Below are 20,121 nucleotides of genomic sequence, written 5' to 3'. Positions count from 1 at the left end.
CTGCTAAGTTTATATGGAATAAAATATGTGAATATTGTAAATGGTAAAATCAATATGTTAGTAAGGCTATGATGTAGTATTAAACTGATTAAATTTACCTAACCTATCAATAACTAACGATCACATAATAAATGATCAACTTATTGAAACCTATTGCTTTGTAAAAGCTTTATTAATTGGCTAGAAACCTTATATTTGTGTTACAAGTCTCCATCTTGACTCAGTCATGACTCTAGAGGTGAACAGCTAGCAAGACTACAATTTTAAGCTAGCAAATTGAAACCCAAGGCCAATGATAGCCATTACAACCTATTGACTACTGTATGGTATTAATCGTTGGTAAGACTTTTACATGCTAGTGGTATTACTATTTGTATAGGGGATCAGATACTGGCTAATGAGACTATTTAACCTGTACAATTTCTGGCTAGTGAGGTTAGTTTACAGGTTTGTGATAGTCCTAATAAAACCTGCAAGCTAAGGACGCTTTGATAACAATCAAAACTGAATTGATACTCATATAAACCTACAGACTAATGATACACCTATAAAACCTGCAAGCTAAAGATGCTTTGATAACATTCTGAATTGATACTCGTATAAACCTACAGACATGATACTTCTGTAAAACCTACAAGCTAAGGATACTCCTATCATAGTCTAATTGATTCTCCTATAAACCTTTGATAAATGATACTCCCATAAATCCTACAGGCTAATGATACTCATAAACCTACAAGGTAATGATACTTGTATAAACCTACTCACAAGTGATACTCCTATAAAACCTAATTGATACTCTAAACCTACAAGGTAATGATACTTGTATAAACCTACTCACAAGTGATACTCCTATGATACTCATAAACCTACAAGGTAATGATACTCATATAAACCTACAAGGCAATGATACTTGTATAAACCTACTCACGAGTGATACTCCTATAAAACCTACGAGCTAATGATACAACCTATAGCCGAGTGCTACAACCTACTGACGTCAGAGACACTTGACCCCCGCCGGCACAAGCCCCGGGCACGGGTCCACCCAGCTCTGAATAGTACATGCGTCTAACCGCTTCTCTTCGCCCTTACAGAATGTCCTCCCTAGCCAAGTCGAGTTGCTACCCGCCCGCCACTCGCCTAGCTCCAGCTCCTTGCCGTCCGCGTAGCCCATCTGTCTACACGCAGTCCGGGCTGCCATATCATTCCATCCGTTCCCACACACAGGAATCCAGAGCCCCTAGCGGAACAGACATTTAATTCGTTTACTTAGCGAGACGGATGGGTTAATTGTAATTAGATGAAAGGCACTGATTGAATGCGATCTTCAAGTCTTCAGTTGTAAAATGTTGGGCAAGTGGATTAATATAAATGGACTTGTAATTAAAAAAAAGTGTGTGGACTTTATTTGATACTTGTATTCATATTTCATTTTTTTTTCGGGGATGGGGGGGGGGGGGGGGGGGGGGGGGGCGGGCACACAAATAGCCAATTCTTATATCTGTAAATGTCCAGCTAAAAAATAAAGCTTTATTAGATTATATATGTCGTCCTACCAAGCTACTATAACCACTAAAGTAGAATAAGCTTTGACGGGGCCACTGTCACTATCACAATGCCTATTTTTTTTATAACTGAAACAATTGGTATCCTTAAAATTAAGGGGCCTCTTGCTGAAGCCCACTCAACCCTTCTTCTTTATCCGCCTCTGTGCATGTCCACCCCTGGTGTTAAGACCTATGAGAAATGAATTAACCCAATTACACAGAAACACGAGTCTAATCTAGCTCCTGAAGTAAATCACAGGTAGCATCACATTAACCGTTAAATCAAACAGGTGTGGCATCCCCAGGGTCAGGGATATTTCACCCGGTGAACTGTGAATTATCGCGGAAGGAATTTGATTCTTGATAATTTTTAAACTTCCTGCTCAGAAGGCCTGCTGGATAATGTTAAAGTAGGGCTGGTGATATAAGGTGGATGGTCAAGACTTCACTAGGATAGTGAGTCAGATATTTTTATACAAGTGTGTGTGTGTGTGTGTGTTGGTGGAGGGAGGGAGGGAGGAGGTCATGCTTGTACATGTCAAAGAAATGTAGGTTACGCTCTTTAAATATCGGAGTTAATTTTTATGTCAACCAGAGCTTCTTTCACTCAACTCTTACACCCCCCCCCCCCCCGATTTTTTCAAGTCCCCTCCTCCACGGAGAAAAATGTTTTGGGCACAGAAATTAAGCACTAATTAAGCCTGACTTACAATTGAATTGATCCATCCAGAAACACTGACCTTTCCTATTTAAAGACCAAAAACCCTGACTCCCCTTGACGTACCCAAAAACCCTGACTCCCATTGACGTACCCAGAAACCCTGACTTGCCTTGACGTACCCAGAAACCCTGACTTTATAACCCCTGACTTACCCTATGGTGAATCTCCAGTCTCCCAGCCTTTGAAACCTTGCTATCTTGGCCTGGGATTACCCGTAGCATGTGGTCTGTAGATCAAGGGAAGTAATTGCTTTAAGTTTACATAAAACTTTTTTTTGGCAAAACACATCGATTGACACAACTTTAAATTAGCATGCTGTTGGCATGCATAGTAGTAGAGAGGAGAATGTGAGTCATCATTGGGGGCTTCCAAATTATTGGCTTCTCCACTATTCCGTCTAATTTCATGCAATGTATTTTAACCTCGTATTTAAAGTTATTAATTAGACCATTATCAGACATTTTTTAAATAGTTGTATACTAACATTTAGGTCTATATAGCTTGTAAATTTCTGTGGAACATTAAGAGCTTATTTTTAGGAGGCGTCTCCCATAGCACTGTCAACGCCTCCGCAAAGTGCTAGATAATCAAAGTAAAGGTTGTTTAAAGACATGGAAGAATGGTTAGAGTAGTGTCCCCTTTTGTTTATATTTATCAGGAAGTAAGCAAAGACGCCAGTTAGTACAAGTTAAGGAAGCGCACTTTAGGTAAGTAACGGGAACCATTTACTAGATCGTGCTCAAGTTAAATTTCCAAAACAAAAAGACCCAAGAACTTTTACGAGACGCCAGTTATCGTCAGATAAAGACATGTTACCATCGTTATTTAGGGACGATTCTCGTACATGCACGCACATTTTAAGGTAACAAATAGTGGAGACACCGCTGCTCTCTGCCATACGTCTTTCCTAACTAAAATAAACCCTAACTCATCTAAACCACTGCTCTTCGTCATATCTTTTTCTAACTGAACAAAAGCCTTACTCATGTAATCACACACTCAATCAAACCACAGCAATAAACCTTCCCTAACTAAACTAATAAAATACTTAAAAAAAACTTTTTAAAAAACCACGTTTTTCTTGTGGACTAAAAAGTAGAAAATAACTATTTACATACATTTGATGACAAAAAACGTGGGTACGTTCACCATCAAATTTCCCGACCCATCTGCCCGACCCACGTTTTTTGTCATCAAATGTATGTAAATAGTTATTTTCTACTTTTTAGTCCACAAGAAAAACGTGGTTTTTTAAAAAGTTTTTTTTAAGTATTTTATTTTCTCCTTTTTTGTCCGTTGCTACACATGAAAAACGTGGTTTTTAAAAAAGTTTTTTATATAGTTTATTTTCTACTTTATCTAATGACTTGATTAAGTATGAATTGACTAAGTGTTTATAAATACACGGACTAAAAAAATCTTGAGCGACCAGGATTCGAACCTGGGTTGTCGCGGCCACAACGAGAAGTACTAACCACTATACGATCACGGCCAGCGCGCTCACATCGATTGGGGCCGAAGTAACTGTGTCGATAAGCCTCCAGTCTTGTCGGTATCTTTAGAAATCATGTCCTCAATTTTATGGTCCTTGGGGCGTAATTAAATTAAGCTAATTACGGTCTCTAATTGCTAGTTTTTATGATTGCATCTGAAATTGTTAGGCGAAAGTAGCATGCATGCCAAATTTCAGGTCTATAGAGCAATCAGAAGTGGGCTAATTTTCGATGTCAATTTTAACAACAAACACACGCGAAGCTGAGTTAATAAAAACGTGTTAAAAAACTAAACGCTAATACGCCTAACCTTACTCAACTAAACCCTAACTCAACTAAACCCTAACTCATCTAAACCCTAACTCATCTAAACCCTTACTCAACTAAGCCCTAACTCAACTAAACCCTTACTCATTTAAACCCTAACTGAACCCTAACTGAACCAAACCCTAACTGAATTAAACCTTAACTCATCTAAACCCTAACTCAACTAAACCCTAGTTCAACTAAACCCTAACCAAACGAACCCCCACCCCACCGTTGACCTACCACACACGACAGCTGCGTCCAGCTCGTGACTACAGGCCGGCGTCTCCTCCGTGTGGGTGACCACTGGGCAAGCTGCGGCACTGTCCAGACACGAGGCGTTAAACACCCAGGCCACCCCGCCCCCGGGGCCGTAGAACCCCGCCCCGGCCGAGATCCCGCCAGTGAAACCAAGATGGCGGCAGATGGTGTTTGCTTCAGTGTGGGTGAGGTTTTTGAGACAGAGAGCCCCCCACTGTCCGTTGTGGTAGATCTCAATACGCCCCTGGTCCGGTCGTCCACCGCCCACTAAAGTGATTAGAGGGTCTGAAAAAAAATTATAATTCAGATCATTACGTACAAGTAGGTTGTCAGATGTCAGTTTTAACACACAAAAACAACATTCAAAGAGGCTACGCAAGCATAGAAATGTGCAGGCGTTTTCTGTATAAAAGATAAAAGTCATGAGTTTTTATTTTTATTAGACAACATTGTGGTGAATTCTTATGTAAGACAGAATAATTGTGAATTCCTGCTGATATGACAAAATGCACCATTCTCTCTCTCTCTCTCTCTCTCTCTCTTTCTCTCTCTTTCTCTATCCCCCCCCCTGCCAACACTTGTGAATGTTGACTTAGACGTGCAGTGATATCTAAGTGCACGTGTTTTGAAGTGTTTGTGCAAGATGGCGGAAACCTGAGCATAGAATCAACTTCCGATTTGATTTAGCTTCAGTAAACATTACTTCCCCCGCTGCAACGGGACGTAACTTACTTTTCTTTTTTAAAACAGAGGAACAAAACTCAAAATAAAATAAAAAATACAGTAAAATGCATATACTAATAAGAAAAACAAAAAATATATTGAAGTTTAAAAGTGTATTGCAACTAAAAATAAAAAATCTTGTATTCATAAATTGTTTTTTTATACTGAAACAAACATATGTGTTTACATAAAACCAAACTTTTTTTCTATGTTAATTGTCTATTTAGAAAAAAAAAAAGAAAACCCTCAGCGTTAAATCACAACTAGCTAGACCTAAAGGCTACTTCATTTTTTTTTACATTTCGTTTAGAAATAACAATAAACCGGTAGTGATCTCCCCTAAACTTTCTCGAATATTCTTATATAAAACAACAGGGGATGGTAACTGGGGATATAGTTATGATTTTTAATCCATTGTAAATACTTAAACTTTTAAAAATAGAATAGAATCTCATAAAAAAAACATTGCGCACCAAGCAAACGCCGAATAAAAACGCGTATAATAGTGCGCAATATTATTAGTACTTTAAAAATTTACATTAGTTTTTTGAGAAATCGGAAGTAGCGTAAATTACTACTTCCAGTCAACGGAAATTACTCAAAATTTAACAGAAGGTAGAGAATTAGATCTTTTACTTACATGTGAAATTTCATTTATCTATCTGAAATAGTACTCAAGTTATAGGCTTTTGAAAAATTCAAAGTAGGAAAAGTACCACTTCCGGTTATCGGAAATCGCTCAAAAGTTGATACGGATCTACGATTTTGATAAAATACTTATATATGAAATTTCATCAACCTAGCTGTAACGGTACTCAAGTTATCGTGTTTACACACAGACACACACACGGACAGACACACACACACACAGACATACGGACAAGATTGCAAAATTATGTTTTTCCGTATCAGTGAGGTGTAAAACGTCGAGATTTGTAAAAATCTCGATTTTTTTTTTGCACGATTACAATACTTTCTCTATACTACGTATATACGAGAAAGTAAAAATGACAGGTGAAATATGCGGATGTTTCGTTATCCCACTTCGTGAAACACACGTGGTTTGTTGTACCATTGTCCTGTAGTTACCTGCTGCACATGTCGTTCACGTTATGAGGCGGGGCTTAGACTTACCCAGAGAACTGGAAACATCGTTGTAACTGGTGGCACGAGTAGGGGGTGCCGGTGACACCACTGCAGGGGTAGGGGCAGGGGCGTAGCGAGGGGGGGTGGGGGGTGCGGACCGCACCGGGTGACACCATTTAGGGGGGTGAAAACCAAGGCAAAAATATAAAAATATATAGAGGAAAACTTGATGGGGGGGGGGGTGCAAATCGAAAGTTTGAGGGGGGGGGGGGTGCAAATCGAAAATTTGAAAGTTTGTCCCCGGGAAGGGTCGCTACGCCTCTGGGGGGTGACACCATTAAGTGCCGCACCGGGTTACACCCGACCTCGCTACGCCACTGGGTAGGGGCAAGAACAGACTACAACGTGCTAATGTAACAAAGAAGATTCTCGTTCAGTTTGTAGTAAAATTGACAACTGCTCATTAAGGATAGGGCGTCCCTTTTCGAACCTGGCAGTTCATGGCGCAATTAGAGTTGACCCGATTCTGTGACCCCGGCATATGAAGGGATAGTGTGGCCAGCCACCTTTACTTTCCCTAACGTAAGTCAGGTACCCATTGGAGCTAGGTGGACTCTAGGTACGCTCTAATGAACCCCGGATTCGAACTGGAGACTTTCAGGTTAGTACTCTGGTGTTCAGCACTTAATATTTATTCCTGTTTAGTTCACAGACTTGCCGTAAGCCGTATATATATAGTACAAATAATTAAACTATTATAATTAAACTACTATAAATGTAATTTATAAAACACATAATTTTTCCACTACCAAATCCTAAATAAACGCCCCTCCTCCCCTACATGTCTTCGTAACAATGCAAAAATGCCCTAAACGAAACACACTGAGGTTAAATGTGTAGTTTAGTGCATGTAGGTAGGCCTACCACAATTTTCTTTATTGTATGTTATCTAATTAAGTTGGAGGTTAAAGTTCAATTGGAAACGAAACTTTCCGAACGTGTCGACCATACTGCGTACTTTATGATGCCACAGGAAGGGGAGGTGATGGTACACAGTTCAGCCACTTGTTTTTTAACTGCTACTTGTTAAAGGTTAATTAGTTCGGTGGTATTTTATATGTCAAGAAAAATGACTTATTAACCCTGTATCTGTTCTAAAAGGATGCTGTAATAACTAAATGAATGCTAAGAGCTGATTACGTCTTCAGGCAGTAGCCACAGGGCTGGTTGCTATTTTTAGAAGGTGATTGAGGATACGTCAAATGTTAATGATGGGGTCAAGAAGTATAACTTTAACAGATAAGTCGCTGTCTGCACGGTTCAAGAAGTGTTTTTTCTCTCATTCAATAGAGACACATACTTATTTGTAAATGTCGGGCAAAATTTAAACGTTGTATCTCAAAGGGTTCATTTAAGGGTTCAGGAGAGAGAAAATCCAATAACAGGGTTCAGATGAAAGGGTTTCACAAAGAATATATTTCTATTTGAGTGGCTTAGTCTTAAATCACAGTATACGACTCGTGATACACAAATTCAGCGACAATGCGCAACGATAAGACAGGTGTTTTCTTGTTGATTTGGAGCTGTAACTATACGAAAACAAGAACCGTAACTTCAACATAACAAGAACCGCGACTCTGCTAAAATAAGAACCTTTGCTCCACTAAAATAAGAACCGTAACTCCATTAAAAAAATCGTAACACTCACACAACGAAGAACGATAACTCTACGAAAGTAAGTACCGTAACTCCACGGCAAGAAAACAAACAGTGAGATAATTGCGGCAAGCAGACGTAGACTGATGAAAGATGGCTGGCTTGAAGACTCGTTATAACACAATCACGCTCAAACGTAGAGAAAACGTTATGTCTTGTAATTTTGATTTTTCGAAATTCTGGGGTAGCCTCCCGATTGGGTTCCATTTTGCTTCGAAAAAAATTCAGTTAAAATATTTTTTAAAATCGGGTTATTTCGTTATACTTGGGGGTATTTCTGAAGTTCCACTTCAATGAAAAAATGAATCCACATAGTATCTACATAACCAGTTCTATTGATCTACATACCTGGTTCTGCTAACATTTTGGTCAAGGCTGGCATAATCCTTATCAGCTGTAAACTTGTGCTGTAGATAATCTGCATCGAGTCCCGACTGATAATCTCTTTTGTTTTGTTAGGATTTAAAAACTGCTGCGTCTGCTGCATCAGATTGAAGGCTCGTACAGCTAGCAGAAGTGACCGGTTCTGCTGTATCTCAATGTGCTGAACGTTACGGGAGATGTTCGGTATCCAGCCAGTGTTGTAGGCTACGGATTCTAGTAGTTTGAATGTCCGTTCCGTGAGGTTGGTCAGTGTTGTGAGCTGGTCAGATGGGTGGGTAGGCGATTTGGAGATGACTTCAGTGGCCATGGTGGTTCGGATCCCTTCAACGCGTTTGATTTCGTCTTGAAGAGACGCCGTGGTGGAGGCGAGTGAGGAGGTTATCTCATGGGCCAGGTCCATAACAACCTACAGGTGAGATAGGTAAATACAATATGATGGGGTTAGGACTTTAGGTAAGACAGGTAAATACAGGTAAGACAGGTAAACACAACATGACATAAACACAAAATATTTAACAGATATGAGAAGGAAGTAGTCGGGCTGTAGACTAACCCAAAAGTCTCGATTAGTTCAGTTCACAGGTTTGAGTCTTTGAGACACCAGTCTACCCATAAGGTGGTTGGTGTGAGACACCAGTCTACCCATAAGGTGGTTGGTGTGAGACACCAGTCTACCCATAAGGTGGTTGGTGTTATCCCATTCATGAGCAGAGTTCATATAAACAGAAGAACTCTATACATGGATCTTCTTGTGTAACTTACATACAACCGTCAAGTACACGATGAGTGGTTCATCTGTTTTCTCTATACAGGTATGAGAAGAATCTGTGATGTCAGCACTATAGCCTTCCTTTGCCCAGTGTGGTCCGGGTACCTATGGGAGCTTGGTAGACTTTACACGGGATCAAGGCTGGGGTTACACGAAACGTTTAGAGTGGCTATCTGCTCTTTACCACTCGACCAAGCCAACACGCCAGATTTCTATAATTATTTTACCATTCAACCTCTAGTATCTGTCTATTGTAAACTTACCTCTAGTATCTGTCTATTGTTAACTTATCTCTTGTATCTGCTATTGTTAATTTACCTCTAGTACAGAGGCGTAGCGACCCTTCCCGGCGCCCGGGGACAAACTTTTCGATTTGCACCCCCCCCCTCAAGATTTCGATTTGACCCCCCTCAAACTTTCGATTTGCATCCCCCCTCGAGATTTCCATTTGCACCCCCCTCAAACTTTTGATTTGCACCCCCCTCAACCTTTCAATTTATTTTTCCAACCCATTTTGGCGCCCCCTAAGGTCGGCGCCCGGGGACATATGTCCCCCCCCGCCCCCCCCCCCCTCGCTACGCTACTGCTCTAGTATATGTCTATTGCTAACGTATAAACGTATATCTAGTATCTGTCTATTGTAAACTTACTTTTTTTCATCGAATAAATAATTACCTCTAGTAACTGGCTATTGTTAACTTACCTCAAATATATGGGTATTGTTTTTAATGATAGGCTCCAGGTGTTTTGAAATATCTTTGGATAAAACACACCCAGAACGCTTATCGTCTGCCCCGGTTTCTGAGATCACGTTGGAGACTTCATTTTCCGAATCGTGTGCCCTCCCATGTCCGGTCAGCTGAATCAGGTCAAACTTCCTGGTCAGGTCAGCCTGGGCGCCCACTAGGATGTCCATGCTGGATGTGATTTGTTCCAACATCCGCCCCGTATTCCGGAAGTAGGATGTGGCTTGCTGAACGCTGCTAGTCATGTTGAACAGCATCGTCATCACTTGCTCGTCCATCTCGTTTTGGAACTCGATTTCCGGGTGGTTCGGATTTCCGTTCTCGTTTTTACTGTCGCCGTTTGAGTTTTTCGCGTGTTCATTTTTATTTTCCTCGTCTTTCATTTGTTTGTCGTTCGCGCATTTGATGCTGTCATCTGTTTGTGACATGGCACTAACGACCTCATTAACATAAGACCGCGTGTCTGTTGACAGGTCTGCTAACTTAGTGTCCAGATGTTGGTTTATTGCAGAAATGACACTTGAACAGTTTACGGGTTCCATCTGAGAATATACAACAATTGTAGGAATAGAATTTTTGGTTTATAAAGGTGGTAATTATTCTGTATTTGGGTTATAAAGGTGGTAATTATTCTGTATTTGATTTATAAAAGTGGTAATTATTATGTATTTGTTTTATAAAGGTGGTAATGATTCTGTATTTGTTTTATAAAGGTGGTAATGATTCTATATTTGTTTTATAAAGGTGGTAGTTATTCTGTATCCTAATATATAAATCCCCACGTTCGCACATCTCTCTCTCTCTCTCTCTCTCTCTCTGTCTGTCCGCAAAATATTTTCGCCGGACATCACGTCAGAATCGGCAGCGATATATGAAGAATTTTTTACGGACTTTTGTTGAAAATAATATGTTAGATGTTTTAAATGTATAACCACAATTTTAGTTAAAGAAGAAAAATAAAAATTAAAGGCGTATTCGAATGTAGAGAAACAGTATTATTTATGCAACCGGAAAAGCATTAATATATGTGAAAAAGAACGCATAAAACTGTGACGTCACTATTGCTTATACATTAACTAATGACGTCATCTGCCGTGTTTAGAATGAAAAGAAATGAACTATTTCATTCAAATTTGATTTAGATCTACGTACACTATGAAATGTATACAATACAATTGTTCCGGCCTTAACTCATAAAATTTATTTTATGTATTTGGATTCTAGATCTAGAGATTCTAGATCTAGACTAAATCTAAATCTAAATCTACGCAATAACTAGATCTAGACGTAGACGCTAAGAATAAGATCTAGATTTAGACTCTAACTTCTCTAAAATCAATTCCAAAAATAAATTTCTATTTTAGGACTAAACTATTTCAAGACTTATTTATTTTATACAAAATCTTTGTTATGAACTGGCTAATTTGGGATAAAAAATTAATTTGAAAGAATAGGCATATTCGCGTAAGTTAAGATTTTAAAATACGTGTTTCATTCTCCGTATTTTATAAGGTGCCTAAATAGCGGAGATGTTAGTGTACATTAAACCACGCAGGTGGTGCGGGTTCGAGACACAGCAAGTCAACTTGGTTAATGTATTCTTTTTTATTATGCTCGGGCTAAACTTAAAAAAAAATTCTTTTAGGAATCTAGATCTAGATCTAGATTGTCGGGTGTCCGATAGGGCACTTCCCGGCGCCGCAGGCGCTTCAAATTTGGCATGATCTTGCCTTGGTGCGACAGAACACGGGGGCCGGTTGGCCGAAAAGTCTACGATGTGGGGGTCAAAACTGACCTCGACTGACCTCGACTGACCGGTACCTTATATGAGCTATAAATCGAAAAAAATGTCCACGGAGGAACCTCTTCATAACTCTTGAGGTCGTAGACCGACCTTCGGGCGAATTAATTAAGCATTCAAATTCTCAATGTTTTCGAAAGCCTAAGCGAAGCTGGGCAGCATGCCTAGTTTGTTTTATAAAGGTGGTAATGATTCTGTATTGGTTTTAACAAGGTGGTAATGATTCTGTATTGATTTTATAAATGTGTTTCTGATTCTGTAATTGTTTTATAAAAGTGTTAATATTTCTGTTTTTACAAAATACGTGTACATTCTTTTCATATAGACCGTTAAATCTGAAAAGGTAATTCAATTTTTGAAATGATATAGGTTCGACTAAATAATGACCGGTAGTTTTGAAAAACATCTGTTCAGTCGCATGTAGGGATCACAAGGGATTAAGTAATTGAAAAGTGATCATTTATCACGGGCCATGTTTCGATGGCTCCCGTTTTTTTCGTTAGCTTTAGTTTTGGAGCGTAGTTTTAATATTACTAAAAATATAAATAGCCCGTCGGTAAAATTTTTTGGAAAAGTTACAAAAATAATCCATTTTATTTTACTAGTTTCGTAAATATGAATGCGCGGGCTGAATACGATCTTACCTTCATTTGATCGATCATAGGAGCGATTTCTTCAACATGTTTGATGAGTAAATTGGCTGAGTCTTGTGTGGCTTTTGTGACGATCTCCTCCACGGCCGCCTTGAGCTGCAGTACTTGCTTGTCCGTGTTCTCGTTGATGTAGGGGGCGTTGGTCTCGATCTCTTTCAGCGTGTCAGAACTGGTTGTCTTCATGTCTGATACGTCTCGGCTCATCAAGTTCAGCAAAATTTTCATGCTTCGTCCGTCGACCTCCAGCTGACCGACCTACGGAGGTATGCAAGTAGAAAACTATTTAACGGGAAGGCGTGGTCGGAAAGTAGAGGGCTTGACTGCTAACCCAAAGGTTTCTAGTTCAGATCTTGGACTGGCCTTAAAGAAGACTGACCTAACAACAAGACTGACCTAACAAAAAGACTGATCTAACAAAGAGACCGACCTATCAAAGAGACTGAACTAACAAAGAGGCTGCCCTAACAAAGAGGCTGCCCTAACAAAGAGGCGGCCCTAACAAATAGACTGGTCTAACAAAAAAACCGAGCTAAAAAAACAAACTGACTTAACAAAGAGGCTGAACTAACAAAGTGACTGACCTAACAAAGATACTGACAACAAAGACTGACCCAACAAAGACTGACCTAACAAAGACTGACCTGACAAAGACTGACCTAACAAAGACTGACCTAACAAAGACTGACCTAACAAAGACTGACCTAACAAAGACTGACCTAACAAAGATTGACCTAACAAAGACTGACCTAACAAAGAGACTGACCTAACAAAGACTGACCTAACAAAGAGACTGATCTAACAAAGACTGACCTAACAAAGACTGACCTAACAAAGACTGACCTAACAAAGACTGACCTAACAAAGACTGACCTGTTTACTGACAGTTTTCAGGTCCTTCTCTGCCCCCTCCAAAGCTGTACTAACGTGCCGGAGCTGGCGGATGGAGAAATAATGCAGCTGTGAGATGGCCCTCTCTAGCGCAGTAATCCTGACGGTCAGCGTGTCGAACTTGTTGTCCACGATCTTCAGCATGTCCGAGAAAACTTCTTCTTCCATCTTCTTCGACGGTTCGCCTTCGCCAGCCTGGCTACTGACACAGAGCGCCAGGCAGGCGAACAGTACTGCTGTGGTGGCGATGTCCACTCTTCCACTAACTGACCCTTGACCAGCCATTTTAATCCTAACTTGATGTACCAGAATCAACGCCAAGGCGAGTTACTACCTACAACAAAATGTGACTTGAATATATACTGGTGTGGTTACAAATAGAAACAGGTGAAGTAGCATGTAAAGGTGCGGTCATATAATGCACAGGTACGGCAATACAGAGTGCATTGGGTTTTATTTTCTGATGTAAAATGTTGTAATTGCGTTTCTCCATTTACAAATACAGCGAGCGAGTCAGATGCGTCTTGTATAATAACGTTAATTTAACCTATAAATGAAGATGAATGAAAGAAAGTTTAAAAAATGTTTCAGAAAGTACTCTAAAAATAATATCAATTATCATTTTTGATTTGTTTGTTTTATATTGATTGGTCATTAAATACTAGATAATCACACATACAGACACACAGACACACAGACACACAGACACACACACATATATATATATATATATATATATATATATATATATATATATATATATATATATATATATATATATATATATATATATATATATATATATATATACAAGCCGTCCCGGCCAGGCCCTGCTCTGGCTTCTGTGAAAAACCTTTCTGTTAAAGACCATTACCTGTGTGTTTAGTAATCATCATAAACCCGGCATTGCACACCCAAACCAAAACCAAAACAACAAAACGCAAACATAACGCTAACACAATTACAAATACAAACGAAAACAAAAACCTAACAACTAACCCAACCACAACCACAAACACCAATACGAACACAAAGAAAAAAACAAACGAAAAAGCAAACGAAAACAAACCAAATCCAAATGCAAAACCAACCACAAACCCAAAGAAAAAAACACAAACGAAAAAACAAACGAAAACAAACCAAATACAAACGCAAAACCAACCACAAACACAAATACAAACACAAACGCAAAGAAAATAAAACACAAACGAAAACGAAAAAAAGAAAGAACAAAAACGAACCAAATCAAAACGCAACCACTAACGCAAACCCAACCTAAAGACAAAGAAAACACTAACGCGAACATAAACGCACAGTGCTCAGAGTCTAGCCCGGGGCGGAATCGCCTGTTTCAGCTTAATAAACGACTATAGTACCCCAACTTATTCATAGTCTTTTGCACTCACTTTAATGAACGTAGGCGCGAAACCGAACACGGGAGGCCCGGGACCCCAAATAGCACCCTGTCTGGGCGCCAGAGGACGCACCATGACGTCACCGCCTGATTGAACTTAGTAAACGACATAACTTATTCAAAGTCTTTTGAACTCACGCGAACGTATATACCATAGCGTACACCGGAAGGCCCGGGGCGCCAAATAGCACCCTGTCGGGTGCCGGAGGACGCCCGGATTTGATTCACTTAAAGACTATAGTAACCTTTCTTACCCATAGTCTATCGCACTGTTAAAAACAAAACTATGCAGCATAGCGCTCACATGATAGCCCAGGGTGCCAAATCGAACCGTGCAAGGGCGCCGGCGGACGCGCCTGTTTCAATTTAGTGAACAAAATGATAATACTCCAAGCTTATCGGTAAATGGAAAGAAATAAACATATAGGATTTGTAGGACCTGGCTTATTAAATGTTATTGATTTAAAAAAAAAATATTGAACAGTATGTTCAGTGTATAGAATAAACAAAAGGCAGTGTTAAAAATACCTTTTTAAACGACATTGCACTTAATCAATCCCCGCTAATTATGTAATTTTTTTTTCTTAACACCAAAAACAAAGTAATAAAATGTAAATTCTTTCTTCTTAAGAATTTTTTTTATTAAAGGGAAGTAACTGTGCAGTCAATACATTTCCGACACAATTTTAGAAATTTTATAAACGTCGATACACTTTTTAAAAATTTTATGTCGTGTTCATAATTGAAAATTATTCTTCTAAGTAAATAGAATGAAAACTGTTTTTAAAGACTTTCAATGGTAATTTTTTGACCCGTAAATTTAGACTATGAGCACGATAAAAAATCTAACACTTAAATCCATAGAACTGTCAACGACAAACTTATTTTGCCACACGTTACAGAACTGAGCTTTATATATTAGATATATATAATTGTATGTTGTTATGTATTTATGTTTTGAAACTCTACGAAAGTATAAGACATGTGGTTGTATGATTAAGACTGCTGACGGTTGTAGGGTGGGGGGGGGGGGGGTGAGAGCCACCACATCAATAATCACAGCAAGTGGCTGCTGCAGAAGGACAGACATTTCCACCTGCCGCAGGAAGGTGTGGCATCCCACAGGTATGTTCCCGCCATCTGACAGACAGGAGATCAATGCTGACAGCTACATGCTTTTGACGCTACCTGTCATTTGTCGGATTCTTTCAGCAGGCGTTGTCATCTGGGGTTAGATCTAAAACTATTTTGTTTGGGGGATCCGCTCTCTCTCTCCCCTCTTACGCAAAATAGGTTAACACGCTCACAATTAACACAAACATAAACTAACTTTAAACATGATTATTATTGATATTTAATTGTGCTATATACACAAACATAAAATAACTTTAAACATGATTATTATTGATATTTGATTGTGCTATATACACAAACATAAAATAACTTTAAACATGGTTATTATTGATATTTGATTGTGCTATATACACAAACATAATATAACTTTAAACATGATTATTATTGATATTTGATAGTGCTATATACACAAACATAAACTAACTTTAAACATGATTATTATTGATATATGATTGTGCTATATACACAAACATAACATAACTTTAAACATGATTATTATTAATATTTGATTATATTCGGCCTGTCTGGTAACATAGCTAGGTCTAAAAAATTAATGAAGTACACTAACTCGTTTTATTTAATCGGGGTCAGTCTTCATCATATGCACATACAAATTTCAGTTTTCTTTTACGTATAATTTAACAACGAATTTTTCTACATTTTCGTGGGCCTCTTACACCTGCCTGCTCAGCCCTCCCATAATCGGCCACTCACTACAAGGATAACATAGATATAGGCATTTACCCACCAAACCGGCAAACAGTAAAGTATGACTTTCTGTGCAAGCAATAAAAAGCAAGTATGACTCTCATTGCACGTGAAAAGTAAGCAAGAATGACTCTCCTTGCACGTAAAACTAAGCAAGAATGACTCTTATTGCAAGAAGTAAAGAAAAAGCTAGTATGTAGCTTTTTGCAAATACTACAGAAAAAAAGTTCCAGAGGCCGCAGGAGCTATCAGTATTGTTTTTTTTCATGTAAAAAAGAATGAGTGCAGTCAGCGAGATTAGGACTTATCGGTGACACACGCCTCGTGGAAATAGCCCCCGCATTTAGTGTTTATATAGCGTTCGCGGGTTAGTGTTTATTTAGCTGATAAGGCGAGTGTCACTGCTTTTTGCTTCTGTACATTTGTTTCAACGTGGAAAAATTCCATTCAAATCAACAGGTGACTCACACTTAGGAGTAAAAAAACGGGAGTAGGTTATCTAACGAAAAAAAACGTTAGCTTTAAACATTAAACGAAAAAATAAAACTTGGCTTGGAAACGGACATATCTTTGTACTCTTTTAAACCTGCTTGGCTCAATTAGGCCAGATTTTTTCCATGCGTCTGGCAATGTTTTTTTTTCTTGCCAGCTGATGTAAATTTGTTTGTTCGCTGAATTTAAAAAAAAAAGGCCGCTATAGGAGTAATTTTTTTAAACTAACATTTTTCTGCCACTAGAAAATAAATTTACAAAAAAGAAAAAAAGGCAAAAAAAAAAAAAAAAAAAAAAAAAAAAAGAAAACACTAAATTTGTGAATTTGAGAACATCATTCAGGACACCTACAACATTAAAATAGATGTGACAAAAATAATTAATCTATTTGGATTTCAAATTAGTTAAGTTTCTAGCTACTTTATAGGTTAATTTTCTTACACCCTGATTTTAAATGGTTTGTGTAAATAGTTATTACTGCTGGGAAATTATCATAACAGTCTTTGTCCCTTCCAACGAAACCGCACCAAAACGACATGATCCTGTCATTAGCCCTTTGAATTGGTTTGTCAGGGCTATTTTTCTCTGGGCCATTTTTTGTCGATGCTGTTTGCTAAAAGGGCCATTTTGTCATGTCAGATCTACATAAGCTGTGTCCGGGCTAAATTTACCGAAGTTTACGTCAAATCTTTTAGTCCGCTGTTATTGTTCAGGTCAAATAGAGATGGTTTAACACCGCATAATGTAAAAATAGATTGCTAGTAAAAAAAAACAACAGTAACATAACTAGATGGACTAAAGGAGGCCCACCTGCCGTAGCCACGGCCCTCTTGCTGCCAGTTAGACTCAGTGAACTCACCGGCCGTAGTCAGGGCCCCCTACCGTAGCCAGGGCCCCCCTTGCTGCCAGTTAGACTCAATAGACCGACCTATTCGGCTATGTAAAGAGAATCAAGCTACGGCATCAAGGACAGACCCGACCATCTCTAGTCTAGGCTAAAAAGTGCAGTTGTGACTCGATCTCTCTATTTATTATGAATATTTTTTTTCTAAGATATTTGGGGCTACCCCCCCCCCCCCCCTTTCGATCAAAACCGGACGCCATGGATGGACTGTAGAGCTTACGACAGTCTCTAATTCGGATCCTGGGCTCGAATCTGTAAGACGTCACTGACTAAATGCGCCTGGGCATCGTGCTGAGCACATTATCCATTGCACATTATCCATTGCACATTATCCATTCTCCACAGAAGAAGTTGAATATTACATCTGGAAAATGGACCGCCAGGTTCAAAGGGTAACTTTACTCATCATAGGAACGACGATGTACAAAGAACTCGCCTAAAAATTGTCAGTCTTTCTTGCTAGTCGCTGTATTTAAAAAGTCTTTAACAGACATTAGTGTGGGTTAGTGACTATGCCATATGACTCAACTAACTTTATTGTATAAGCATTAACAATCTAGGAGAAGATTTACGATACGATAATAATTAAAATAAATTACGTATACACATTAAATTTTAATTACGCTTACGTGCAAACTTTAATAGCCCCGCTTTTTTTTTATACTTTTGTGGTCCGACATAAATGTTGTTATTACGATGTATGAACGTAATACGCCCCCCCTTCCCCTTCCCCCATTCAAACAAGAGCAACAAGTCACGGAAGTCATTGAAAGCATTGACACTCGTTTACTCTACAATTGTGTAGTGGTCATTTTATTTATTTTCGCAGGACAGTGGGTAGTGACTGCAGAGTTAAAATAATTCAACTACAGCTTTAGCTTTTTAAACAAAACAACTTAAGGCATACAATTAGTACATTTTGAAATAAATTTTAAAACTTTTGGGCCTCCCCCCTCCATTCCCACATTGCCAGGTTTTGAGGTACGGGAGTGTACAAAAATAACAATATAAAAATTATTGTATATAGTTCATTCACTCATTAATACTTGTGTATAGATCTACTACCTGTCTAGATATTCCAGGAAACTTCCACCGTTAGAATTAATCGGATCACGTGATTGTTTATTGTGGTATTATACCTCAATGTAAGGACACAATCAAACGTCGTACGTGTGCTAAAAATTTGGATATATAGCTCTAGCCGTTGTAGCACAAACCAAGATGTCTATGCTGCTTGTAGCATCAGTACAAGCAATGACAAAAGGCTGATTGATGCTAGTAGCTATAACACTAACAGGGACTTAAGCTATATGATGTGAACAGCTGTAGCACGAAGACATTCCTGTATGCTGCTAATACCAGTAGCACAAAGAACCTTAACAGTATGCTGTAAATAGCTGTAGCACAAAGACCTAAACAGTATACTGTGAATAGCTGTAGCAAAAGACCTTAACAGTATGCTGTGAATAGCTGTAGCACAAAGACCTAAACAGTATGCTGTGAATAGCTGTAGCAAAAGACCTTAACAGTATGCTGTGAATAGCTGTAGCACAAAGACCTAAACAGTATGCTGTGAATAGCTGTAGCAAAAGACCTTAACAGTATGCCATGAATAGCTGTAGAACAACCTGAGACCTAAACAAAATGTTCAAGTGTTTGAAGTAGCATTGACTTACCTCGGCAGGCCAACAACAAACTGCATCGTGTGAATGAATTATCCCTCGCCGGCGGAGTTTTAATTGGTAGAGCCCGACTCAGCACAAGTACTGTGGTAGAGCCGTACTAAGCACAACACCACCGGATTAAATATCGAACAAGAAAGGCTTTTAGGTCCCAGTTGATTTCAGTCAAGAACCCGAGACTTGACTGGAGTCAAGTTCTGAGACTTGACTTCAAACAGAACACGCGGCTAGGGATGCACTTAGCACCCACTAATCTGTTTGTAAGTTGCGAGTTAGGTAGCTTTCATCCCGTAAAGCTAAATACACAACAGGTATAATTATTCAAATAAACACTATTTTTATTACAATGAAAACAAAATAAAAATAATTTTAAGGATTTCAATTATAAATTTAAAGAAAAAGCTAAATATCTAAAACAAACGGTATTATGTAAAAATAACAAAGAATGTAAGTAGGGCCTAAACAAAATATTTCTCATACTTTTACGTCTATAACAAATTTTTTTCAGTAAATTAAATTCACATAGATTTATTAGTCTAAACTGTTAAAATGATTTAAGTAAAATAAAGTAACGAATTGTTTATAAATTGAACAGTAAATAAGTAAAAAATAAAAAACAACAACAACAATAAAATCAACTGTATATTCCACGAATCAGAACCAGACGATATATTTGTTGAACGGGTTTCA

General features: G+C 38.6%; 1 protein-coding gene across 2 annotated transcripts; it reads right to left on the bottom strand.

The window, feature by feature from the left end:
* Positions 1 to 29: 29 nt before the first annotated feature.
* LOC131946497 (uncharacterized) lies at positions 30 to 19,648 on the bottom strand. 2 transcript variants are annotated; one of them, XR_009387713.1, is made up of 9 exons: positions 19,426 to 19,648; positions 13,080 to 13,431; positions 12,201 to 12,464; positions 9,713 to 10,297; positions 8,205 to 8,646; positions 4,314 to 4,616; positions 2,424 to 2,497; positions 924 to 1,243; positions 30 to 833 (listed from the first exon to the last, which is right to left on the bottom strand). XR_009387713.1 is itself a non-coding variant. In XM_059307305.1 (8 exons), the coding sequence occupies exons 2-8, from the start codon at positions 13,380 to 13,382 to the stop codon at positions 1,001 to 1,003; spliced, it is 2,214 nt and encodes a 737-aa protein (XP_059163288.1). In that variant the 5' UTR covers positions 13,383 to 13,431; positions 19,426 to 19,648; the 3' UTR covers positions 30 to 1,000. The 2 variants fall into 2 exon arrangements, 1 of the variants encoding a protein (XP_059163288.1); XM_059307305.1 differs by having other exon boundaries at positions 30 to 1,243.
* Between the last annotated feature and the right edge of the window lie 473 nt (positions 19,649 to 20,121).

This window comes from Physella acuta, unplaced genomic scaffold, assembly GCF_028476545.2.
Source record: "Physella acuta isolate Inbredline_101_S28 unplaced genomic scaffold, ASM2847654v3 ptg000562l, whole genome shotgun sequence".
NCBI classification, from domain to species: Eukaryota; Metazoa; Mollusca; class Gastropoda; family Physidae; genus Physella; species Physella acuta.
This window is presented reverse-complemented; position numbering and strand designations above follow the sequence as displayed.